The following is a 27,434-nucleotide window of genomic DNA, read 5'->3' on the forward strand; positions in this document are numbered from 1 at the left end:
CGCTTTCTTTTTTAATGAGATTCAAATTAATCGAAACTTCAAAGCGAGTAACCAACATCGGATCGGATGAGAAAACAACAAAGAATAGCTATCATGTAGGGACCATTTTGTCTATTTACTATGATTATAACAAGGCTAATGCTATTCTAGTTTGAAAACATAGCCACACAAAAAAAAAGACTAATTATTAAAGGACAATCAAACTTAGTTTTAAATCATGTCATCTTTGCCAAATTTTGGCTAGATTCATTTTAGCAGACACCCCTAATTAATCAAACTATATTTGAGTCCATCATGTCTGAAAAATATTCTATTGAAAATATATATGAAATTTCAACTACCAAAAGATGTGATTGTCCATTTTTGCAAACTTTATTAGTTGTGTAGTACTTTGGTTGAACTTTTTGGATATGATTTGAGAATTTGGTTTGAAAAATTTCACACCTATATATTTGAAAAGAAAGCACTATTAATCTACTCTATCAAAGGAGACAACTTGAAACTTCTTACTTGTACTTATTGTGTTTGACAAGAGTTGGAGAAGGGTCATGTCTCACCGAAAGCGGATTCAAGATTTGAACTTGATGGATTCGATCGACCTGTAAGGTTCTGCTGATTTACACAAATGTCCACTTTTTTGATCAGCATCCAATAACCCTCGAAACTATGACCAAAGTTGCTACGACACACTCCAACTTTATAGGGGTCCTATTACCTCCCTGAACTCAATTTAGCATATTTCGTCATCCTTTTGTGCTGATGTGACACATTTATTACATAAAATGGGATCCACATCAAAGGTCAGAGGCGGAGCCAGAATTTCAACTAAGGGGTTCAATATTCAAAGAAAACTTAGTCGAAGGGGGTTCAACACCTACTATAACCGCATAAAAAATAATTTTAATCATTTATAAATGATATATTTTTCCGTCGAAGGGGGTTCGGATGAACCCGAACCCCCTAATGAAAGGTTGGCTCTGCCCCTGTCAAAGGTGTTACGTCAGCTAAAAAGGCTGACAAAAGATGTCACATCAACTAAAAATGATGACAAAAATACGCTAAAAGTTAGTTCAGTGGGTAATAAGGCCCCCGTGAAGTTGGAGTGTATCGTAGCAAATTTGGTCATAGTTCAGGCGATACTAGATGTTTTAATCTTTAATTTTCAACAATACTAAAATAGACATTTGTGGTTCGGCACCTTCCTCGGACTTCACGTATAGTGTGAGCTTTAGTGCACCGGACAGGACTTTTACGACATAACCCTCAACTCATGACCCTCCACCCCCACCCGCACCCCCACCCCCCACCCCTTGCCTAAGTACTTTTTAATTAGAATTTAAATAGCACATAGGGTTTTAATATATAGCATTCTTGTCCAATCAACTTATTCAAATTCCTTGTTGAATCATCAACAACTGTCCTTAAACAAAGTGTTAATTTCTTTTCCTAATTGTTAATTAATAGTACGTGGCTTCCACCATTTCAATATATTAATTAATTATAATTAAAGAAGACCTTAATCATGTTTTTCTTGTTAATAATTAAAATTATGCTGTTATTATCATCTTAAGATCTCCCAAATCTTGATTATGGCCCACCAACTTGTGTTTATCAAAAAAATTAACCAATAACAAGTGATTAAGTGAATTATTAATATTAAACATTATATTATTTCAGACATGATCCATCATAATTCAACAACAACAAAAAAAAAAAAAGTTATATCAAAGATGTCTATTCATTAACTTTCTAATTATCTTTGTTTCCCTTAAGCAACCATTAATTACTTTGGAAGGATTTAGAAAAGATTAAAGATAATAAGTCCATCAATCCAATGAGTTTGTTTACAAGTTGTAATATCAATCCCCTTTTGGATATGTCCTAGACATATCTATTTAAGTACAAAGAAGTGAAAATAAGCAGCGGCGGAGTCAGAATTATCACTAAAGGGGTTTAAAATCGAAAGAAGTAAGCAGACAAACTAGTTAAATCGGGTTAGACAGCAACTATATATACATAAAAATAATTTTAACCATGTATAAATAATAAAAAAATTCGCCGAAGGGGGTTCGGAATCCCCTAGCCATAAGGTGGCTCCGCCCCTGAAAATAAGAGACGTACAACTTCTGTCACTAAACAACAAAAATATCGCCACCAATCTTATTTAATGACAGATTATCGAAATTTTATTAGATATAGATTATCAAAAATTCATGTTAGCTATGAATTGTCTATCGCAAACAACCTCTCTACCGCTAAAGTAATGATACGATTTGCGTACACTTTATCCTCCCCAGATTTTACTTAATATTAATGGGATTCATTGGATATATTATTATTTGTTAGCTATGAACTATTTAGCGATTGAATTACTAAGAAATCCTATTTAAAGTATTTAATAACAAATTTCATATCTAATTTTTTTTTTTAATTTATTTTTGGTTATGAGTCAATCAATATGATCATATCCATGTATACCAATTGACATATACCTACTCTTTTAACATATAAAGGTCCATATGTTTGGGTGGAGTTAGCTTTAAGTCATGTGAAGTGACAATTTTTTTTATTTAATTGATGACACAAACTAATTATTAATTAATCTAGTTTATAGTTTAGGTGTCTATAAATTAATTTAATATAGTTAATGGCAATTCCATCAAAATCTTCTTTATAAAAAATATAAAAATAAATTTAGCAATAATAGAAAGACCCGTGAACCATATAAACACAACATATAATACAAAAACATATTAGTTGGGAGACCTTTGCACATGTATTGGGGCTTAATTAATTAATTAATTAATTATATTTATTAAAGTATCCTAATCCTAATATATAATAATAATAATAATAATAATAATAATAATAATTAATTTTTATTTGTCCAAACACTCCACATGTTTGTGTGTGTCCACATCGATCCCACCAATTTAACTTCTTCTTTTTTTGTTGCCTTATTTGTTACTCTTTTAATGTTTCATGGTTTTTCCTTTTTTGGTATATATATACTTTGTATCTATATCCTTAATGTCAAATCATCAATAAAATAAAGAAGTTTGGTCTGCGGGTGAGCATTCGATTTGTTCGATTTGATTGTTTAATATCAGTTTAGTTGTTTGGTTTTGGATTGATGAAAATGACAATCGTAACCAAATCGAAATAAATTCGATTTGGTTCGGTTTATACAAATTCGATTCGGTTATTTCAAAATTTTATTTTGGTTTTGAAGATTAAAGTAGTGAGTCATTCATTGTCATGACTGGCCATTTAAAATTGATGATTTCTTTAGAAAAATTATTTTTCCAAACCTGATTTCCATTCTCAAATATAAATAACTCAACATGTATGAAATGAAATAACCATACTGCATTATGCATAAGTTTGGGTTTATTGTATATTTGTACTGAATATATATAATAAAATATATATATTATCTACATAAATCGATTTTTCGGTTTAACCGTACCCTTTTTTTCTCTTTTGGAAAATTGAAAATCGAACCATTTAATCGACATGTGAGGACTTTGCAACATGATCATATGCTTATACCTTCATAATATATGCTTTAATTTGATTATAAACAAACAACTTTTGAAGTGTTTAATTTGGAGGTATTTTGATGTGCCATACGAGTCCAAATTCAATGAATGCAACCATTTTTTTTATATATAATTGGCATAAGTACCAAACACTTTAATTAATATGGTCCTATGAGCATTCAAGTTAAGCTTTTATTGAGACAAAATAAAAAAGAATCATTATAGTTCATAGTGACTATATATGTATGATACATGTTATATATATATATATATATATAGTATGATGTTCTCTATACTTGAGCTGGGGATTATCGAAAATAGCTTCTCTATCTTTACAAAATAGGGGTAATATTGTATACACGTTGTGGGATAAATAATCTAAGATTTTATATTTATATATATATATATATATATATAGAGAGAGAGAGAGAGAGAGAGAGTATGATATCCTCTATACTTGAGCTGAGGGTTATCGAAAACTTCTCTATCTTTACAAAATAGGGATAATATTGTATACACGCCACGGCACAGATAACCTTAGATGGTGCGTTCCAAAGTGTACACACAGATATATATAACTTTAGATGGTGCTTTCCAAAGTGTACACACACATATATATATAATACGATGTCCCCTATACTTGAGCTGAGGTTTATCGAAAAGAACTCCTTTATCTATACAAGATAAGGATAATGTTGTGTACACGCCACACTTCTGAAATCTCACTCATGATATTACATCAGATATGTTATTGTTGTCGCCGTCTTGACTAAGAGAGATACAATATTATATATCTAGGAACCAAAAAAAAACCTAGACAACTAATCTACCTTACATAATAAAGCAATTGTAAAATGTAAACAATAATACATCTTAGCTAAAGAAAGAGTTGGAACGTAGAAACAATATTAATGAATATTTTTTTAACTTTGTTCTATTTTTATTTTTGGTTGATTAAGGATCTTTAGTACAATGTCATGATTTATTAATTATGCATAGCCTTATCTAAATGGAGCTTATTGTTATTTTATTAGTTAGGACGGCAAATAAAATTTCTCAAAAGAGTAGAATGGTCCTAACACTTTGATTAATTAAATTTTGAATTATAATCTCTTTATGGAACTTTTCAAGATATCCCCCACATCTATCCAGAAGCAAGTGTAGTTTACCGGTTTCACCAGATGTTCCTATCTCTCAACAAAGGTCATGTGAGTGTGGAGTTATACTTCGGATGCTTCACCAGTTGACTAGGAAATAATTTGTACGCGCGTTTTCATCTTGTTAGGTCTGCATGAATCCTACTAATCCCAAATTGGATGCACCACAAGACCTCTCGTTGATGCTTACCTAAGCTATGGAACTCAATTGTTGGCGCCTTAACTAAAGGAGCTAAACCGGAGGATTTTGTTCCACCTTATCCTTGGCTGAATCTTTCCTTTGTCCTTCCCCTAAACTGGAGACGGAACTTTCTTGTTCCACTATGGGGGTTAGCGAAGGAAAGAAAGGTCAACACGTCCTTTTTAAAAGAATTTTCCTGCATCGGTATATCAACTGATTAGATATTCCCAACAAATAAGTACTTTTTCATATCCTTCTATGAATCGTATGCGCACATCCTTTGTCACCGCCCACCGCGCTTAGAGCTCGTACGAACACGTCCTCTGTCACCCTCCTCGTACGAGCACGTCCTCTGTCACCCCCCACCGCGCTTACAGCTCGTACAACGTCTTCTGTCACCCTCCACCGCTCCTACAACTCGTACGAGCACGTCCTGTCACCCTCCACCGCGCTTACAGCTCGTACGAGCACCTCCTGTCACCCTCCACCACGATTACAGCTCGTACGAGCACCTCCTCTGTCACCCTCCACCGCATTTACAGCTTGTGCGACGTCCTCTGTCACCCTCCACCGCGCTTACAGCTCTCGTACGAGCACCTCCTCTGTCACCCCCCATTGCGCTTACGGCTCAGTTGTGAAATTAGTATGTTGTTATTGTTGTTCCATCTTAATGTAATTGTAAGCAACCCAATTAATCTAAAAAGAATGAGAGCCTAAAATGGGAGGAAAACATAGAAAATTAACATGGCATAATACACTTACTATTTTAGTGGATAGTTCTATACCGAACTTATGGAATCACACTAGGTATGTTGTCGTTTATCAGATAGATAGGAGGGGAAAACTTCTGAGAACGAAAAAATATTATGATTCTTAAGAACTCAACGAGCATTTCCCATTCGAATTACAAACAATGAAGAGAATTTCGTTGAGTTCTTATACTTAAATGTTGTGCTCAGAGATTGAAAATTTTGGTGTACATTGACTAGTACATTATGATACAGAAACACCAATTGTACGTACAAATACAGAAACAAAAAAACACCTATATCTTCGATCAATCGACAATATCAGACATCAACATGTCCAAAAAATGATATTTGGAAAAAATAATTTAAAAAAAAAAAAAAAAAAAGATCGTCTCAAAACCCCAAGAATTCTTCTGGCAGCCCTCATCCTTGGTCGCGAGGCTGGATTTGGAAACTCATAGCATCTAAGTGCGGTTACTTTTTCTCGGATCCTTTGAGGTTAAGGTTAAACCATTTTCTCTTGGCGTATTTATCCTTGGAGTCTGAACTGCCATCGTCCCCTGGGCTGCTATCGGCTTTTAAGTCATCGCCAGAAAGTTTACTGCTACTTCCGTTACTGAAATGCCCACTCCCACTCCCACTTATGTTGGACACTGTCCTTGTTACTGTGAATGAAGAGTGGATGGTGTCTCTCTGTTTAAGCAGCTCGTCGACCTTTACAAAAGTAACATCACTCAGAGGGTAACTCATGGATGATTCTTTTCCTCCGCCCCCCCCAAAATCCCTGGGATAAATCATGGTTACTAACAAATAATGCAATGAAACTAAGGTAAGAGACAAACTTACAGACTGCTTCTCCTGGCTGTATCTATTGGTCACTTCCTGGAACCGCGCCAATGCCTGTAAACATCGCATGGAAAATAGTGTGATGAGGATGCATGAGGTGCGACAGATTCAAGAGAGTCATGGTTTATGAGCAGATAGACAACCTTTCTATATTCTGTTTCAAACTGTCGAAGCTCATTTCTCTTCCTCAAAATCTGAGCCTCAATATCCTGGAGCTTTTGAGTTGTGTCCTCGTATGTCTTGGCACACAGAGCCTCAATGGTATAACTAGCAGGCTTAAAGAAATTATCTCCTGCAGACATCAGATCAAATATTTCTTTAACCGTTGCACAATCAGTAGCAATTAGATAGCGTTTGCCAAAAATAAACAGTATATTCAACGACGAAAAAGAAAAAGCTCAGACCATAAACAGCGAATATGTGCGTGCCAGCATTTAGTTGTGAGACCTCACAAGGTTGAAGGCCCTCCAGCCTCTTAAAGAAAGCAGCTTCAGGATCTTTGGCCATTGCTAACTACATACATCATCACAAGTACTGTCAATTTTGACGAACACTGCATGCTAAACTATTATTTTTAACCAGAGAGATGAAATTCACATACCGCATTTAAAGTTGAATCCATTCTGTACACTTGAAAGTGCAAGAAATACATTCCCGCTGAGGTTACCTTGCCGGCTTTCTCACTATCTTCCTGTAAATAGTGACAATGGATCAGTTTTATCAAGAAACACTAATCAGTGAATTGCTTGAATAATTGCTTCATCAAAATCCAGTTTACAAGCTCATAACATACAGATGATACACACAGGATTGGAAGTTACAAGTGAAAAGAAACATCTAAAGATGGTGCCACTCTTAAGGTTCAAGATAGACATGTATAGCAAGAAGCAAATCAGACTTCCCCATATTGATTGCCAAAAAAGCACGTGAGCCTAACTAGTTTCGAGCTTTTCCCAGGCAACCACCAACGAGCTTCTAGGTTCTAGTCTTCCTATCAGTTTCTTCCCATAATTTATAAGAAAGCAATTTCTTTTCATATTTAGATACATTAAAGTCAAATTTATCTCCTTTCCACACAATCTTCCGCTAGATGTTTGAAAAGTTATTGTTCTACTCCTAATCATCATCCAACCTATACATTCTTTAGACATCACATATCAATTCATTATACCTTTGCGTCATCCTTGCTCTCTATTTACATTCCTAAGTCTATAGGTGAACTCTTTCACATTCAAGCTATGACAATCACCGATTAAGGAGATATCTTCTAAATTTGGAGACTAATTGAGGATATGTTACTTCTTACACCTTGTGGTACTTGGGAGCTTTGTCCTTAGGGTCCAACAACTCTAATTTTGGTTGTCAATGAGTGACATTAAAAGTTGGTAAGGTGGTGAGATTGATCGGTCAAATTTTCTAACAAATGTCTTCACTTCAAAAAAAAACATAAAGTACGATCAGGTTAAACATGTCTACAAAATTAAACCGACATATAGAATGATGTATTCATTTGTTAGTAATTAAACATATCCCGTCTCAGGTGATAGTTCCCTATACTGCTTTACTATTCTCTAGCCACATTAAATCACTCAGAATTCAGCATCAATTCCTGTTTTTCTCTAAGCAAACATCAAGGTTCTTCAACAGAAATCTATAGCAAAAAGTATCTCAAGCGCACAATAACAAACGGTTGGCTATAGGAATCCTCTGTAAGCACACAATGAAGAATTAAAACGGTAAAATGTTTTCATTACCTGCAAGGCCAGGCCGTAACCCCCACTTACATCATGTTCAAAATATAGTAGCTGAAATTTCATGAAAATCAGTTTTAGTATCAAAGAGCGTAAAAGTACCTATCATATAATTGTATCAAATGTACCTTGAATTTGCTTTGGGCAGCTGAAGTAACTCTTACTACAATCCCTGCTTCTGCTTGTTCGTCACTAATTGTTACACCGAAAAAATGAGCATTTTGCTTTTCTACCTGCATTAAAGCTTAATTGATGTCAAAACCCTGGTACAACTGATAAATTTTATCCTGCCACTTGAAGAGACAATTAAATTATACCTTTCCACTGACTGATGTGCCAATTGGAAGGGGGCGGACCGTGACAGTTCCATTCAAAGCTTCTTCAAGAACATTAGCAGAAATAGTTGTTTTGATAGGAACGCCCAACTTGCTATCCAGAAAAATAAATAATTTAAGAAAACTAATCAAAAACACCACCAGGAATACAGAATTTTGGGAGGAAGACTTACCTAAACAATGCTGCGAACATTGTGTTGACAGTTCCAAGGTTGGACAAATCAATTTCCATATCCATTCCTTCAGCTTCAAGAGCCTTAAAATTCAAGAAAAATGTCAATAGAGTCCAGAACTGGCATTCTTTGCGCATAGTAGACGCTCAAGAAGTTTTATCAGCTATAATTTGCCAAAGAAATTATTGCCAGAATTGGAACTCAGGCTTCCAACACAAAATGCATATTGAACCAGAAAAAAATAACTAAACGATTTTGATACCCCGAGTCAAGTGAATGGATAAAATAAAAGGCAAAAAGCATATACAAGGCAACAAAAAGGAGATGTTTTCACCTAGTTAATTGGAGAAATCTTGCACTTAACAAGATATCTCGGGGCCTAGGCATAAGATTTCTAAAACTATGCCACAAAAGCTTACTCATGAAATGGATTTGGAGATTCTGTAAGGAAAAGCAAGCATTATGGAAAGAGGTCATCACAGAAAAGTATGGGGCCAGTGACAACACTATATGGGGTCAGTTTATGGAGGTCCATCAAGGTCTTTTGGCCTCTCCTGGTTCCAAATATCAACACTATAGTAGGGAATGGAAGAAATACATCTTTCTGAAATGAAAACTGGTTAGGACTTGGTCCCTTGAAGGGACATGTTCAATGATATGAAGGTTTTGAATCTTAATCCTGAAGTTGCAGCAGTGGACAGTTGGGATCAGCAAGGGTGGAACCTCAACTTTTTTTTTGAGGAAGGCAACACATAAAGTCTATACAAAGACTGTATAATCACCCATAATAACACGTAAGATGGACAAAAAGCACAAAATTCACAGCTCGTCTATCATCTACAAGGAGGAAGTCTAATACATCAAAAATTGAATCCTGATCTTCTAGACAGATACTCTCCTTTACTCAAAAAATACAGAAGGGCCAAGCACTTCATTTTTTATCTTCTGAAAGAGACAAGATTTATCTTCAAAGCATCTTTTCTTCCCTTCTTCCCGTATTGTCCACCAACTTCAGGAGACAATTTAATGACTGGGAGCTACTACATCCTGGTCAGAAGCTTCAGTTGTGGAGTTTAAAACTAGTATGGCGAGTGAAAATACCACCTAAAGTAGCTTGTAGTGTATGGTTAGTTATTAAAGATGCTCGCCTAAAACAAGACAATTTAAAGAGAAGGGGGACGCAATTGTGTTAAAGGAGCTATCTATTAGGAAAGGAGGCTGACAGTAGTAGTCACCTATTTATAAACTGTGTGATTGCTAGAGTCCTTAAGCAAATCGAACGCTTTTGAGTATGAATGGACTGTCGTTGATCATGCCTAGGACCAAAGGGGAGCTGCTTGCTTGTTGGAATTTTTCTGATAGACTGAATGGACAAAAGAAGAGGTGGAAGATCTTTCCAGGATGCATATGGTGGACCATTTCAAGGAAGAAACTGTAGGTGTTTTCAAGTGCATAGCAATTCCTTTCAAAAGATTAAGATGAAATGTTTTTCGTTTCACTTTTGGTGTAAGGAAAATTTTGTACAGGATATTGCTTCATCGATAGATATCATAGACTCCCTGTAGTACGTGCTAGAAGATAGACTGGTTTTCTTTTCCTTGGATAAGTAGGGGTTATCACAGTCTGAGTACTACTCCTTTTTACATATTCTTTAATAATTTCTTTGTTGTCTTATTTTCTTCTTCTTGTGTTTGCAAATACCTGGCACAACTTCTAGGTATCTATCATTTAAGTCTTACTAACAATCCTCGCAGATTAAGATACAACCTACCTCGATGCATATATAACAGCTTATTTCTAGCATACAACTTTATACAATCATTCCATGAATGGCATCACTAAGACACACTATAACCTTCGAACTGAAAGATATTGGCATTAGAAAGCTCTTGCAACACTAACAGAAGCACCTTTTGCTACTAATATGAAAACAAAGACTGCCTTTGTAGGAACATGTTCCTGAGATATTTTGGGGATCCTATAAACAATCCTGAACTAGAAATCTCAAGAAGAAGTGAGGATTCCAGAAAATGCAGCTGATGGAATGACGTTTCAGCTTTACACCTATTAATATCCCCAAATACAAAAGGACAGAAACTTCGAGAATGAAAGGAGCTGTTCTAACATCCAGATTGCTGCAGCATTATCCTGCAAATTTCAAGTACCCACTTTTGTTGAACCTTTTCCAACATGTTAAGCTTATATTGTCAGCACTTAACGGTCCCTGTATGGTTTGACATTTGAGTGCATATAACTAAGTGTACAATTTTTTAGTCAAAAAATAACTAATTATTCAATCTTTCTAGATATGCTACATTGAAGCCATGAAGTTACAACCTATTGTATAAGCAAATATTAGCCTAAGCCAGCTCTTATATCTATAACCCCTCTTGAAATCAAGAACATAAAGAGTTCTCTTTTTGAACTACTTGCTTTGTACTGCTAAATCAGAAGCCTCATTCAAATGCATTGTAGTACATAACAAGCAAATGTAAGGTGATATATATCAAACAAAGTATTCTCCATGATTTCAGTCTGTAAAATCAGCAAATAGTAAGTCTTTCACATCATATATCATTACTCATGATGAACAACCCCAACGGAACATTATGTATTAGACAGTGGACAGGGGGTGAGTACCTCAAAGCCTGCCATATCATATTGCCTCCTTTTCTCTGGATCAGATAGAATGCTATATGAGTATGCAACCTCCTTGAAGAGTTCTGAAGCTTCGGGATTGTTAGCATTCTTGTCAGGATGATACCTGCCAATAATTTATGTGTCCATTATTTATCCACAAGAGCAAGTATCAAATCAAGAAGTTCCTAAATCCCAATATCCAAAGCCCAAAAATTTCACACACTTTTTCCTTTATACCAGATTTCACTTCCCATAACCGTCAAATTTTTTCCATCTAACATATCATACATTAAAAAAAAAAAAAAAAAAAACTGTAAAAGAAAGTTCCTCCCATCTATATCTATGTCCACAGATGACAATACACATCAACCATCACATTACTTAATTAATTACTTGATCACTAAATTCGACAAGTGTTGTCTTGCTACTAAATCCAATAATTCCCCTGTGCTTAACAGCAAGCTACATGCCACCAAAACTTAAAAACAAGTTCTGTCGAGTGGTGGTTAGACCAACTATGGTGTTTGGGATGGAGTGTTGGCCAGTCAAGAACTCTCACATTCAAAAGATGGAAGTTGCAGAAATGAGGATGTTGCTTGGATGTGTGGACATACTAGGAGAGAAAGGATTGGGAATGAGAATATATCAGGGACAAGGTAGGAGTGGTCTCAGTGGAGGATAAAATGCAGGAAACGAGGCTAAGATGGTTCGGGCATGTGAAGAGGAGATGCACAGATGCCCCAGTGCAGAAATGCGAGAGGTTGGCAATGGATGGTTTTAGGAGCAGTAGAGGTAGGCAAAAGTATCGGGGAGAGGTGATTAGACAGTACATCACGCAGTGTCAGCTCACCAAACCAAGGGCATGACCTTAAATAGAAAAGTGTGGAGGACATGGATTAGGATAGTAGATTAGTAAGTAGTAGTGTTTGTCTTGCTATCCGCCCATACTAGTAACCATAGTATTTCTAGTTTGTTTTCTTTTGTTCTTCGACTAGCCTAGTATTTCATTTTGTTATGCTTTCACTTCCATTACTTCTTTCTCTAAATACTTTGGATCGTTTTTCCTCAAGTCGAGAGTCTATCGAAATCCTAAGCTGCTCGAACTTTCCAAAACTGTTGCTGCACCCGTGTCGGATCCTCCAAAATTGCACTACTTTTGAAGGATCTGACACGCACCCTACGACATTTTTGAACAGTCCGAGCAACACAGTCGAAAACAGCTTCTCTACCTCTTAAATAGGGGTAAGGTCTGGATACATCTTACCCTTCCCAGATCTCACTTTTTTTGATAACCTTGGTGTCTATCCAGCTTTCGCCTACCTCAACTATATCCACGGGATACCTGTCACCTCCCACCAGCAACAAATAGCAACAAATATCATCAGGTAACTCTGTCCATCAAGGACATACGGAACTACATTCGGGTCTTTTTCATTCCAATAACCGCATTTAAACACCATTACACCAAAAAATAACTATGAATTGACATACGAAAACTACAAAAAGACAATACAATAATCAACAACAACAACAACGACAACATATCCAGTGTATTCTCACAAAGTGGAGTCCGGGGAAGGTAAAGTGTACGCAATCCATATCACTACCTCAGATGAAGTAGAGAGGCCGTTTTCGATAGAACCTCGACTCTAGAAAATTAACAATATAACAAACATAAAAACAAACAACAAAAAGGGACAACACACCCCGTGTATTCCCACAAAGAGGGGTCTAGGCAGTGGCGGATCTACATAGGGTCCAAGGGGTTCATCCGAACCCCCTTCGTCGGAAAATTATACTACTTTTACATGGTAAAAAAAATATTTATGTATAAATAGTAGAGATTGAACCCTCTTCGACTAGTCCGTATATGTACTACTGAACCCCCTCACTGAAAATCCTGGATCCGCCCTTGGGTCTAGGGAGGTAAAGTGTACGCAGTCCATACCACTACCTCCTATAAATTAGAGAGGTTGTTTCCGATACACTCGGCTCTGGACAAATAACAGCATAACAAACATAAAAACGAACAACAAAAAGAGTAATACTATAAACTATCTATCCGAAATCACAAACACGACAATACAGTAATCGAGCTACAATAAACAACAGATAGTAACAACATAAACCAAAAATATCAATGAATTGAAACTAGTAATATATTGTTAGGCATAAACTTACTTAAGAGCAAGCTTTCTATAAGCAGTCTTAATCTCCTGATCAGATGAATCCTTTGAAACCCCCAACACCTCATATGGGTCCCTCCTTACCACTGGAGCCGATGGCCCCTCCAATTTTGAACCACTCATTACACAACAACAAGAATTTGAAATTCACAAAATCTACAAAGAAAAGCAAAATTTTAACAAATACACATTAAAATTCAACATGAATTCAACATTCTTATACCAAAAAACCAAAAAAAAAATAGAAAAAAAAAAAAAAAAACCCCTTTTTGGTTTCTTGAATAAATATCAAATTGTTAAACCAAGAGATCTAACAGTAGGATTATAAATCAAGAAAATTTAATACCTAGGGTTTAAGGGAAAATTTAGGGGAAAAAATTGACCTTTAATTTATTTATTTTTTTCTTCAGCTGCTTTGAAAAAAAATGGAGTTTTTTTTGCTTTGCTTTTTTCTGATTTTGGAAAAAAGATTCAATTTTGAAAGTTTGGTGTAGCTAGCACGAGAAGGTATGAATTGTGAAAATACAAATATGTACATGTGAGGTTAAGGAAAGTAGAGCAAAATGGTGAAAGTACTTATAGGGGTAATTTTGGAAAACACATTTTGAAAGCTTCACATTTGTTTGTTACGTAGTATAGTATTTTTTACTTGATATTTTAGGTATTTGATTTCTTTTCGAGGTGTTAAGTGATGTCTATAATTTCGAATATATTATTTTTAGCATTATTTTATGACTATAGTATTATGTTGTGACTAACGCCTAACAATGTTAGAGGATGTTTGAATTAGCTTATTTTTTAGTGCTTTTGACTTTTAAGCATTTTTTAAATTTTTGAAAATGTTTGGCAAAAATAAAAAGTGCTTAAAAATATTTTACTTTAGCTTGAAAAGTACAAAAAAAAAATAATAATAAGCCAAATGTAAACTATTACCTACTTTTGGCTTTTGGCTTATACCTTTTAAGTCACTTAAAATAAGTCCATCCAAACACCCCATAATTTATTTTACATATTGTACTAGTTTATAATCCAAACACCCTGTAGTTTATTTTACATATTGTACTAGTTTATATGCATTTATGTTTTGTCTTTGTTATACTGCTATCGGTCATAAGTTGGAGGGCTATCGAAAACAGTTTCTTTACTTCACATGAGATTGTGATATGATCTGCGTACACTCTACCTTCCCAGACCCCATTATATGAGAATACACCGAGTATGTTTTTGTTGTAGATATTTGGTTTTTGACATGTATAAGATTTATTTGAAAGTATTTGAGTGGGTTGATCTCAAAGACAGAGTTAGAATTTTTATCAAGATGAATGTCAGAGTTAGAATTTTTATCAAGATAATTTAAGAAATGAAAAGTAACACCTAAACAAGTCAAATGAAACTTAATGTGTAGTCTATACATATACGAATTAAATTTTACGGCGTGTAACTGTACAATTTTTTATTGAAGAGAATTCATATAAACCCTTAATAATACCATTTATTCATGTTTACTATTTGTTTAGCATAGTATATAATAATGGTCTTCTCATAAAAATTCTATTGCAAGTATAGTATAATGTCATATCTTGTTGTGTTCCTTCTCTAATATTGAGCATAGGAGCTGAGTAGTTGTTTTATCATGTTGAATATTGCTTCATTAATTCGTATGTGATTTTTGTTTTTTGAATTTCTCATTTGGTGCGTTCGAGTAAATTCAAATTTACATATTGCAAGATTCATTTCTTTGAACATTTCATCCTCGTAAACATGATTTTCGGATAAACAGAATGTTCTTGAGTATAACAATTAACAAAATTTTGGCGATCGAAAATGCTCATATATTTTACAACCCTATGTATCGGGCTTACTCTAAATAATGATGTATTTTAGTATGTAAATCCTATGAGAGGGTAATCTCAATCGCGGAGAAGAGATTTTTACCAAGGTGTTCAACGTCTATTATATATACATAAAAGAGACTTATGGTCTTGTATATATATGGTGCGATGTGATTGGCAGAGGTCTCATTAGCTGGAGCAACTAGGACTTGTTTCCACCTTTATGACTCTGGTATTGTAGGATCCGCAAGATGCACACTTATGATATAGCCAATGAAATGGTGCAGTTCCCCTCTTACCGCAATCGTTACACAATATATCCTGGGGAGATTTCAAATAAATATCTTGAGAAATAGCAACAACAACGTACCCAGTGTATCGACAAATGGAGTCGGGAGAAGGTAGAGTGTATGTAGACCTTGCCTCTACCTTGGGAGGTAGAGAGGCTGTTTCCAATAAATCCAAACTTCTTGAGAAATAGCTCAAAAACAATGCACTCAGTGTATCGACAAATGGAGTCGGGAGAACGTAGAGTGTATGCAGACCTTGCCCCTACCTTGGGAGGTAGAGAGGTTGTTTCCGATAAACCCAAACTTCTTGAGAAATAGCTTCAAAAATAATTAATAAGCATTAGAGTTGTTAAAAGATTCCATACTTGGCAGCGGTTTCTAAATTCTTCTGGTAGTACCTCCGAAGCCATTAAAGCATCAAGCATTCCGAAGTACACCTAAAGGAGAGAACGAAAGTTGAGGTCATTCATCAGAGCACAAGTAAAATAGAATAGGGAAAAAGGATACAGAACGATGGAACGGTCTTGAAATAAGAAATATATAGGGCTACATGCTATTATCCACAAGAAGTGAGAAGACAATATGATTTCTTCATTTTTTTTTTTTGATAACCATAATATGAGTTCTTTATATAATATGATCAAAGACAATGTCCTACTTCTTTCTTAATATTACTAGAATTTCATGAAATAAAACACCATGTCAATATCAAAGTACGTCGTTCATAAACAAGGTCAAAAGAGAAGCATAATAAAAGTATGATGTTACAAGGCTATTAGTGTTGACTATACATAAGAGATATTCAAATCAACTTTATCACGAACACATCCAAGTTAGTGTTATACATAGAGGTAATACAACTATAGCCCTCTGAGAAATTAAACCAACTGTTATGAATGCAGCCTGGAAATTCTTTTTGAAACCAGAAAAAAGAAAAATGCAGAAAATTATATTTTTATAGTCCATATTTCAAAACTTTTGACGAATTATAACAGCAGTATCTCACAATATTCTTGCGTTTGCATATAATTCTATGAATTTACACAAACAAGCATCACTAAGTAAAACGGTTTGTTTAAAGAAGGAAGAACATATCTTACCGACATATCTCCCATAGACTTGCTGCAAATGGGACATATGTAGTGTGTGCAAGCATATGCCTGAGGAAATAACAAGATTGCTTTTAGTTCAAATTAAATTTCTAATAAACAACATAATATCTTTTCTGACAACAAAGTCACGAGAATAACCCAGCAGAAAAGAAGCAAACAGACCTGAAAGCATGCTGAATGCATAAAGTGCCCACAGGGCAGACCCCTGACAGTTTCACTTGATGTGAACAAAAAATCGCAACATATTGGACAGTTGGTTTCAAGACCTTTCTCCCTGCATTTGTGGTCCACAAGTTTCATTCCGAGGCAGCAATTGCAGGTCATGCAATGAAAGAAGTCGACACCTAGTCCTTGCCCCAGCCGGCATAAATTGCAAAACGGGCAGTGATATACTGTCCTGAAGTAGGAAAAGAATAGAACTTAGAGAAAATAAAGATCAAAGCTCTATCAGAGGTATTATTTCATCTGGCAACATGTACAAGAAGCAGAAATAGTCGAGACCCAAGGATTTCATCCTTGACTTTAGGTATTAGGTATTGGCATAGATTTTCATGTGACTATGAGTTTGTCCAAAAGAAATTGACAAACAAATTTTCAAAAATGAGGGTGTGATGTTCTAGATATTGATCTATGTGATTCAGTCTACTTCATCAACGAGAAACAAGGTATTGTTATTGTAGTATCACCTTTCATCATCGAAAAATTTGCAGCTGCTGCAGTAATATTTTGCCATCGAAAGGCCGTTACAGGATGGAGTCGTGCAAATAGGTCCAACTGGTTGAACTTTGAGGCAGTTCATACACATCATTTCAGTTGTTGCCTTCCTGAAAATTACTAGAAAAATTAGGGATGTGATAAGAGTTCGATTAGAAACAGAAATGAGTTCAGAAATTTACCTTTCCATAGAATGGTCACTGACTTTATCGTGACAGAATCTGCATGGAAATAGTTTACCACAGCAAGCTGCTCGAAGCTTGCAGTTCCTTTTATAATGCTCACATCCGAACACTTGCTTATCTGGATCACGGAATGAAGGTGAACATCCAATTTGATCTTGACCATTTGAAGTTTCAACAGATCTTGCTTCAGACTCCTGCTGAGCAGCTATCCAGCGACTGAACAACAGATGCCCAATAGGTTATGTGGAATATTAACAAAGATCTAGTAATCACAAAGGTTTCACAAGATGGATTTATTGAAAACAAACCTGGTCATAAGATTTTGAATGAGATATGCTTTTCTTCTTGGATCAAGCGAAGAATCTCGGGAGACCTTCCTTATTTCTGACTCTAGTTCATTTTGATTCATCCGGAATATGTCCTTCCATCCAGGTTTAAAAGTGGAATCACTTTGTTCTAGAGATTCAGGAAACTCATGTCCTGAAAAGGGACAATTTTAGAGGCTAAAATGAATATCAGGAAAAAGCTCAGTTTAGATCCACTAATAGTCTTGTATAACGTAAATATCTTATGGAACATCACAACGGCATGATTAAACTAGTAAAAGCATGGTGACAACCTCGTGATACAATGTCCTCTGAGCTTGATGTTTGGGAAGTTTCATCTGGAGTTCCTTCCCACCATTCATTGAGCCATTCACTGAACATTGTGTTTTTGGTAGCTTGCTTCCATGTCTCCATCATTTTATTTTGTTCATCCTGAGTAAGAGCAGTGGTTACCCAGGGCAACATTGACTGAAGTACTTCTGCCCCAGTTGTACCTATTATCCTACCAACTAGTTTGTCTTGTTCTTCAATGCTAAAATGCCGGTCAAACAACGGCCATAGCTCAACTTCCTCCCGTATAACATGTTGATCCAGGGTTACTTTTATTGATTTGCACATGGCTTGAATTTTTGTTGCTAGCTCATTATATTTTCTTGAATATTCAAGTAACTCGCAAGAATCAGAGTTTCTACAAGGACCTTTAACTGAACTCCCACCATTCAAGTTTTCACGGAGCTGAGAAAGCTCATCAAGCGCCGATGAAATGTCCTCGAACAGCTTTTCTTCCTGTTTGTGGTCCAAGGTGTAAGAATGGCTAACATTATGAAGCGTCTCTTTTGATTCCAAAGCTGGGAATACTATATCATCCTCTGCATTACTGTGAGCTTTATACAAGCCCCGCAGGAGACGAAAACGACCACAAAACTTCCTGAGGAAAGTCTCATCACAATCAGTGAGTTTTCCAGATTCAACATCCAGAAATTCCAAATCCTTTCTGATTGCCTTGTGAAATTGGAAAATGTTATCAATCGGCCGAGTTGCATTTCCAGCATTGGTCAAGCTGGTATCCCAGTTGAAAAGACAGGAATTCAGAGAAGGAGCACTTGGACTAAAAGTGCGTGATGATTTTGCTGCAGCTAGGGAATTTACGACGCCTAATGCAGGAACACAACAAGACTGATTACCAGTAGATCCTTTACGAAATTTTCCACCTCCTGAAGGATCATGACGATAGCATTTTTCCTCTGACATTAAGTTTACACGCTTGGTTGGCCTTTCACCATTACTTTGCTCACCATTTGAGATACTACGTTTGACGATTCTTGAAGAAGTGCACGTACCGCAACATTTACCTAAATTCTCTTGATTCCCAGCTAAAATTTTAGCAGGACAGCAACCGGTTGCACTTGAAGATAAACAAATGTCAGCTGGACGACCTTTGCATGCCCAACCAGAGAAAAGTGTGACCAAAGCAATGTCCGATGCTGGTGCTGCATTAGATAACTGAATCAGATGAGTTGAACAGGCATACTTCCTATCATTGTCAACACCGAAGCCAAGTTTTAACTAAATCAAAGTATCAAGCAGAAATTAGGCTTTACCTGCCATATGCATGTTCTGTAGAAAAGACCTTGCTTCCTCCTCGCTTAATGATCCTACCAACCATGGTAAGACGCATTCTATGAGTCTAAGTGGCATAACACACAAGCTTTGGTAAAGGAGCTCCCGCTGCCGTTTGGGGCTAAAATGCTTTCTTGCGAGTGGAAGAACCTGGGATCACATAGAATCCAAATAATCATCGTCAATTTCTATTAACTCTTTGGTTTAAGTTTTGAATGGCAACCAGAAAATATAAGCATTGTAGATGGCAAGAACGCCATCCTACTTTCATCATGTTCGAGAAAACAACTATTTTTTACCGGGGGAACTATAAATATAGAAATGTTGAACTTGCAGAATATTTGCGATTCTGATATTACTCACCTGAGCCTCCTCATTACAGAAGTGTCTTTCCACTGTCTCCATTATATGATCAGCTTGTGAGCACAGCTTTGCATAAAATTCTACAGAAGTTGAGTTGGAACCTGCACTCTGAACGCTTTCTATCAAGTATCTAAATTTATCAAACTCGTTTTCTTCTTCTGCATGCTCCTGGGCAAATGATATTTCTGCATCTACTGCAGGAAATATAACTTTGTCCTCGGCAATACTGCAGTCAAAGTATGAAAACGGTAAGAATGATACAGATTCAAGCACCGTAGCAGTTACCTTAGTCGGATAAAATAATTCAAGCCAAAACTTCAAACGACCAGTCGATAATAATGATGTCGCATACCTATGAAAGATACAAACTTCAGCAATAAACTGGAGCCTTTGGTTGAAGGCAGATAAATCAGAAAAATCTCCACGCAACTTTATTTCCCTAGCTGCTTCTGTTATGTCATTCAATTCCTTTCTAATAGCCTTGTGCCAATGCAGTATCTCATCAACCGGATGATTTAAAGTAGATTCCTTAATATTGATATTTGAGACTAGTTCACTTCTAGAAGATTCACAAGGACAAGGAGCATTCTCTGCCTTACTGATTAAGCCTCTAACAACAGAATCTGAAGTATGGTCCGCTGTACTCTCTTCACAAGCTTTGCGTTTGTTTGTCAACTTTTTCCCATCCATCCAGGTAAACATGATCTTCATGAAAGATGAATTTTATCAGCTCTGCTATACTTAACAAAGGTCTTTAGCATCTATAAGGAAGCTAACTCACCTCTTGAAGAAGCTCCTCATCTGGAACTACCTTGTGCAAGCATTTATGCATATCTTTGCACTCATCGGCCGAAATAGAGGATGAAAGCCAAGGCAGAAATTCAGCCATCATATTCACGGGGATGCTGCACAGGAACTGCCACACCAGTGACGCCTGCTCCTCAAATGAAAACTTTTCCATGAGCAGGGGCAAGACCTGTAAAATTGCGCAACAACATCAGAGAGCAATATAAGCGATAATAATGAAGAAGAAGAAGAAATAAAAGAAATGCTAGTGAACAACTTTAACAATCAACAAAACAATGAAACAATCATCACGCTAAATAAGGGTCAGTTACTCATCAAGAAAATGAAATGGTAAGGGGAAATTTGATACACCAAACTCTATCTCTAATGAAAAAGGTAAGACTAGATAATTTCATCTCTAAAATAAGATTATATTCAATTTCTCTTTTGATGAAGATTATGTTCAATTTTAACTAACATATAAACAACGGAAAAGGCTAAAAATACCCCTGAACTATTCGAAATAACTCAAAAATGCCCCTCGTTAGATTTTTGGCTCAAAAATACCCCTCCGTTAAATATTTGGCTCAATAATACCCCTCCCTCTAACGGAATTCGGAAAAGGATCAAAAATACCCCTGAACTATTTGAAATGGGTCAAAAATACCCCTCTGTTAAATATTTGGCTCAAAAATACCCCTCCCTTAACGAAATTATTTCGATTATTTCGTTAATTTCTATAAAGTTCATCATTTAATTTATATTTCGTTAATTTCTTTAAGTGAAAATTTATATTTCGTTAATTTCTTTAAAGATTAAAAAGATGTAAAGTGAAAATACCTTTTTAGAATAAATGTATGTTTATTTTCCAAATCAAATTCAACCAATTTATATTATAATTCAAATACTTTTTTTCAACCAATTTATATTATAATTCAAATACTTTTTTTCATTATCTTCTTTTTAAAATTGAAAAAATACTTTTATGTAAAAAAATTAAAGTATTAGGGTTAAAAAGTTAAAGTTAGGGTTTAATTCAATCGAAATAATTTAATTTCGTTAAGGGGGGGTATTTTTGAGCCAAATATTTAACAGAGGGGTATTTAACGAAATTAAATTATTTTGATTATTTCGTTAATTTATATAAAGTTCATCATTTAATTTATATTTCGGTAATTTCTTTAAGTGAAAATTTATATTTCTTTAATTTCGTTAATTTCTTTAAAGATTAAAAAGATTTAAAGTGAAAATACCTTTTTAGAATAAATGTATGTTTATTTTTCAAATCAAATTCAACCAATTTATATTATACTTCAAATACTTTTTTTCATTATCTTATTTTAAAATTAAAAAAATACTTTTATGTAAAAAAATTAAAGTATTAGGATTAAAAAGTTAAAGTTAGGGTTTAATTCAATCGAAATAATTTAATTTCGTTAAGGGGGGGTATTTTTGAGCCAAATATTTAACAGAGGAGTATTTAACGAAATTAAATTATTTCGATTATTTCGTTAATTTATATAAAGTTCATCATTTAATTTTTATTTCGTTAATTTCTTTAAGTGAAAATTTATATTTCGTTAATTTCTTTAAAGATGTAAAGTGAAAATACCTTTTTAGTATAAATGTATGTTTATTTTCCAAATCAAATTCAACCTATTTATATTATAATTCAAATACCTTTTTTCACAATCTTATTTTTAAAATTAAAAAAATATTTTATGTAAAAAAATTAAAGTATTAGGGTTAAAAAGTTAAAGTTAGGATTTAATTCAATCGAAATAATTTAATTTCGTTAAGGGGAGGGGTATTTTTGAGCCAAATATTTAACAAATAGGTATTTTTGACCCATTTCAGATAGTTCAGAGGTATTTTTGATCCTTTTCCGAATTCCATTAGAGGGAGGGGTATTTTTTAGCCAAATATTTAACAGAGGGGTATTTTTAAGCCAAAAATCTAACGAGGAGCATTTTTAAGTTATTTCAGATAGTTCAGGGATATTTTTGAGCCTTTTCCGTATAAACAATAATCTATCTCCTAATTTATTTTTTTCATCTAGTGGTAAGAGCACAACCTGTGATGTGTGCCACAACATGTGATGTGTGTGTTAGGCACACATCACAGGTTTGAGCACAGCAGCACGGTGCTTAAATGGACAAAATTAGAGATGTGGGTCTACTATGCACTAAATTTTGAACCGTTCAACATTTCCCCTTAGGGATTTCTCTCCCTTTGTTCCATTTTATGTGACTAAATTCGATGTATGAGGATCAACCTAACTAATTTTCGGTATGAATTCAAACACAAAATCTTCAAAAACGAATTAATAAAATTTACACATTTGGAAACTCCATAATACAAGTCATAATAGCTAGCTAATGATTCACGATATAAAAAGTATTTGAAAAAATTGTACTCAAAATAGCATCTTTTGACTCTCTAAATAGCAACTAGGACATATAAAGTGGAACAAAGTGAGAAATATACATAAATTGTACCAAGTGATAATATACAATCTACATCACCGGGATTTTCCCTTTTCACATCAGTAAAATAATTAATTGCATAAAAGAACAAGGCATATCACACATCCCCTCAAGCCACAACTAAGAGTAAAGTAAAATTCTAGAGTATACCTGCTCTTCTTCCTTAGACATGTGCTGGCTAATTGATGTTTGAAGAGCTCCTGTACAGGACGCCAACTCTCTGCGGTAGCTTTCTTCACTTTGCATATCCGAGTCAAGTAATGCAAAAAGTTGATCAAAAAGCACACCTTCTCCTTCATGCTCAAGCGAATAGGTCCGTGCTACATTCTTCACACGTATATCAAGTGCTGGAAAGATAACCTGTCAATCACACAAAGATATGCTATGATATTTGAAGCAGCATATCAAGGTAGCTCTTTTTGTAGGATGTAGCCACATTTTGCTCTGTAACATGTGAAACGCTTATTTATCAAGAAGGAGATGCCATACCATTTGGGTTGGGTTCGGGGTGGGGTAGGGGGTGTTTATTCTATTATTGGGGTGCAAAAGGGAAGGCAAAAATCCGCTGGACTGCTCCAGGGTGTACTTTTAAAAAAAAAAAAAAGGGATTTTATTGATTAATTAGCAAAACATACAAGACCCAAAGGCCCAAATAAACAACACAAAGGAAAAGAAAATCCTATCCGGCAGCCCAAATCTGCCAAATTCCAGGGTGTACTTTCGACATGAAAAAAGGAAATGAACCCTTTTGTGCCCACGATTTTCTTGAAGTTGATTTAAGTAGAAAAATGCAGGAACCTTTCAAAATCTCTCGTGAACCCTTTTTCTTTTTTCTCGATTTCACATATTAAAAGTACTCTTTTTTTATTTTGTATTTTTTCCATAACCCCTAAAACTTTCTTTTGTGAAAAAGTGGTAATGTTCCATAACACCTGATTCTCAAACCATTAATTTACCTTTTTGTCATTTCCAATTTTCAATTTTAAATAAACTAAAAAAGCAAGAAACACAATTGTTCAAACATCAGGAGATTTCACGCAACAACCTCTCCAGATTAAAAGTGAAAAATCATAATAATATCAAGAGCAGGAGAAACTGAAAATTCAAATTTGATTCTGCATACATCTGCTCACAACAGTAAGAAGCCTCTAACATTCAAAATTGAGAATTAGTTACCAGAATATAGAGAGCTTTATTAAATGACTCAACTTACATAACTATGCACCAGAAGGAGACCTCATATACTACATTGTATCTCCCCAACTAAAGAAGACATGAAGAAATAACAGTTCATAAGGATCTTCTTTTCATTGTCAACTTCACATTTGACATTTGGTTTCTCATTTCCATGAAAACCAATACAGGCACTAGCAACTAATCAAGAAGCAAACTGACTTCTAAATACCTCGAGAGAAAATTATGAAATAAATTTAACGCTAGACCTAACAATTAAAAACAAAAAAATAGACGGATTGAGCTACAAAAAGCTCAAATCTTTTCCCTCTTTCCACCACCTGAAAGTACACCACGACTACCAAAGAGATCAACTAAATACCGGTGAAGAAAGGAATCAACTAAATACCGGTGAAGAAAGGAACTCCAAAAGAGCAATTTGCAGCATAACCTAACTAAAGATGCAATAACTACCCGCCTCATCAAATTATACCAACCACAACCTATTCCTATCATATTGTTACAAAATTCTACATTTCTATAAAATATAGGAATATCAGAAATTTCACATATGCAGTTAAAATTGTTCCAGTTCAATGATGCAAAAATTACACAAAATTTCCAGAGCAGGAGAAACAGAAAAATTCTACATTTCTTTCTGTTTTTTCATAAGTACTACTCGCTCCGTCCCAATTCACGGTCAAAATTAAACTATTTGACTTTCGAAATTTGAATAGCGCCACATAAATTGGGACAGGCTGAGTAATTTTCTATCAAACTTTACAATAAGTGAGCTAAAAATACAAAAATCACATAAAATTTCAATTCTTTTATGTGTATATACTTGCTAAGCTGCTAAAAAATTATTCACCAGAAGAATCCTCCTGCACAAAAATTCCGCAAAATAATTAAACAAAATTCGAGCTGCAATTGAGCTAAATTGACCTCAAATCATACAAATTACGCAAAATAAAAACAAAATTCGAGCTGCAAATGAACTCAATTGATATCAAAGAGCACAAATTTCGCATAAATTGAGCTCAAAAAGCACAAATTTCAGATAAATTGAGCTCAAAAAAAGCACAAATTTCTCATAAATTGAGCTCGAAAAGCAGAAATTTCACATAAATTGAGCTCAAAAGGCACAAATTTCCCATAAATTGAGCTCAAAAAACACAAATTCACATAAATGGAGCTCAAAAAGTACAAATTTCACAAAATAATCAAACAAAAAATTCAAGCTACAAAATGAGCTAAAAAAAACTTCTTTAAAAAAAGAGCTAAAAAACTTTTTAAAAAAAGAAAAGAAAAGAAGAAGTTGAAACGAACCTCATCTTCAGCATTGCAGTGATGTTTATAAATCGACCTCAAAAAGTAACACCTTTCCATAAACGGCTTAATTTCGGTATCCTTATTCGTCGCAATCGCCATAGCTGATCGATGTAGCACATCTAATTCCTTCCTTATAGCTTTATGAAAGAACAAAAAAATCCTTATCGGCGATGAACCTGAACCTTTCACTCCACCTATCGGTCTATTCAACGGTCCAGATTTATCCACGTGTCCTGCCATTACCGCTCCTCCGCCGCCTCCGCCGCCTGCCGTAGTCGTTAATGGCGTCGCCATAGCAAAATTCAGTACTCGTGATTTATTTCTTTTTTTCAGATTTGATATTTTTGTTGAATTTTTGTTAGTATTTGTAATTTAATTTTCTCTCTGGCTATTTTTGTATGTATAGGTTTGGAGTGGGGTTAAATGGGGGAGGATAAAGAGGATGCAATATATAGTTGGCCACGTGGCAATATGGGACACGTCAGTAGAATGATGGCCACGTGGAAATATGGGACACGTCAGCAGAATGATGTGTTGGGTGAGTGGGGGTAAGGGGGTGGGGGTGGTGGGGCACGTGCTTGAATGAGGTTTGGAATTTGGAAAATTTGGCTTTACACATTAGTTTTCATTTTACTTCTTGTGATTATTGAAGTTAAATATTTATTTAGTGGTATTCGATTACAAAATCTATTGATAGTTGTATAAATGACTAGAATTTATTTCGATATTTTTATTAATCTTATATTTTTATTAAGTAAATGATTAAAGTTTATTTTGATATTTCTATCAGGCTTGTATTTGAATAATGTCATGAGATATAGCATCTAAGTCTTAACTAAATTGAGCAACACGAACCTCTTTGTGATATTGTGTCAATTCAAATTTTGAACTATCGTAAAGTATTTCATACTTTTCAACTTATCAAAAGACCCGACGCGATCTACAGATAAGTCAACATTGATAACAAGTCTAATTTCGCAATAAAAGAGTCTTATTTTCAAATAGATTTATTCATTAGTAATAGGGATCACATTCAAGGGAATATAGATCGATAAATTTTCAGCTTATACTTCAATTACGAGTAAGACGGTCAAGTTTCCTATGCATGTCTCGTTCGGTCGTTATTTAACATTTAGAAAGTCAAATTTTACTTTTTAAGTAACAAATTAGAGATAGAGATAGGGAAAGTATACAAGAAGATTAAAAGGTCGCAATCGAACATCTAATCAATTGTGCTATTAAAATTAAAATATACATTAATTATTTATTTTCATCTTTGTTCTTACTCAGTGAATATGGAAAGAGATTAATAAGTAAAAGAAAATTACATGAAAATCAATGAATAGATAAGAATAATTTAATCAATTTACATTTTTAATTAATGCTTTTTTATAAAGTGCATAAAAAAAAAAAAGACACGTAAAATAAATGGAGGGAGTAATAAGGACAGAAAAAACTGTCCAAAAAAATAATTTCCATGGAATTATAAATAATTTTTATCCAAGTAATAATCAGTCAAAAACAAACTTCCATAAAATTTAATTAGTTTATACTAACAAGCAAGTATTAATCAGTCAAAGGTAAATGTCCCATGAATTTTTTTTTTATTTATTTTTTTGGTTAGAGAAATTATATTATTAATTTTTACGCAAGTA

At 34.6% G+C, this 27,434-nt stretch overlaps 2 protein-coding genes across 3 annotated transcripts; both read right to left on the reverse strand.

The window, feature by feature from the left end:
• Positions 1-5,842: 5,842 nt before the first annotated feature.
• Positions 5,843-14,101, reverse strand: LOC107848067 (chaperone protein dnaJ 15). 2 transcript variants are annotated; one of them, XM_016692726.2, is made up of 12 exons: positions 13,944-14,101; positions 13,556-13,716; positions 11,375-11,498; positions 8,735-8,817; positions 8,544-8,655; positions 8,355-8,459; positions 8,230-8,280; positions 7,077-7,166; positions 6,880-6,988; positions 6,619-6,767; positions 6,476-6,529; positions 5,843-6,343 (listed from the first exon to the last, which is right to left on the reverse strand). In XM_016692726.2, exons 2-12 carry the CDS (start codon positions 13,681-13,683, stop codon positions 6,104-6,106), a joined length of 1,245 nt encoding a protein of 414 aa, XP_016548212.1. In that variant the 5' UTR covers positions 13,684-13,716; positions 13,944-14,101; the 3' UTR covers positions 5,843-6,103. The 2 variants fall into 2 exon arrangements, with proteins under 2 accessions (XP_016548212.1, XP_016548211.1); XM_016692725.2 differs by having other exon boundaries at positions 13,907-14,060.
• A 1,192-nt stretch (positions 14,102-15,293) lies between these two features.
• Positions 15,294-26,200, reverse strand: LOC107847736 (zinc finger protein BRUTUS). Its single transcript, XM_016692188.2, has 14 exons — positions 25,777-26,200; positions 23,425-23,634; positions 20,784-20,978; positions 20,355-20,707; positions 20,003-20,228; positions 19,621-19,789; positions 18,313-19,509; positions 18,002-18,173; positions 17,691-17,909; positions 17,481-17,618; positions 16,957-17,191; positions 16,783-16,842; positions 16,048-16,119; positions 15,294-15,713 (listed from the first exon to the last, which is right to left on the reverse strand). The coding sequence occupies exons 1-14, from the start codon at positions 26,071-26,073 to the stop codon at positions 15,582-15,584; spliced, it is 3,675 nt and encodes a 1,224-aa protein (XP_016547674.1). The 5' UTR covers positions 26,074-26,200; the 3' UTR covers positions 15,294-15,581.
• Between the last annotated feature and the right edge of the window lie 1,234 nt (positions 26,201-27,434).

Source organism: Capsicum annuum, chromosome 11, assembly GCF_002878395.1.
Source record: "Capsicum annuum cultivar UCD-10X-F1 chromosome 11, UCD10Xv1.1, whole genome shotgun sequence".
Lineage (NCBI taxonomy): Eukaryota > Viridiplantae > Streptophyta > Magnoliopsida > Solanales > Solanaceae > Capsicum > Capsicum annuum.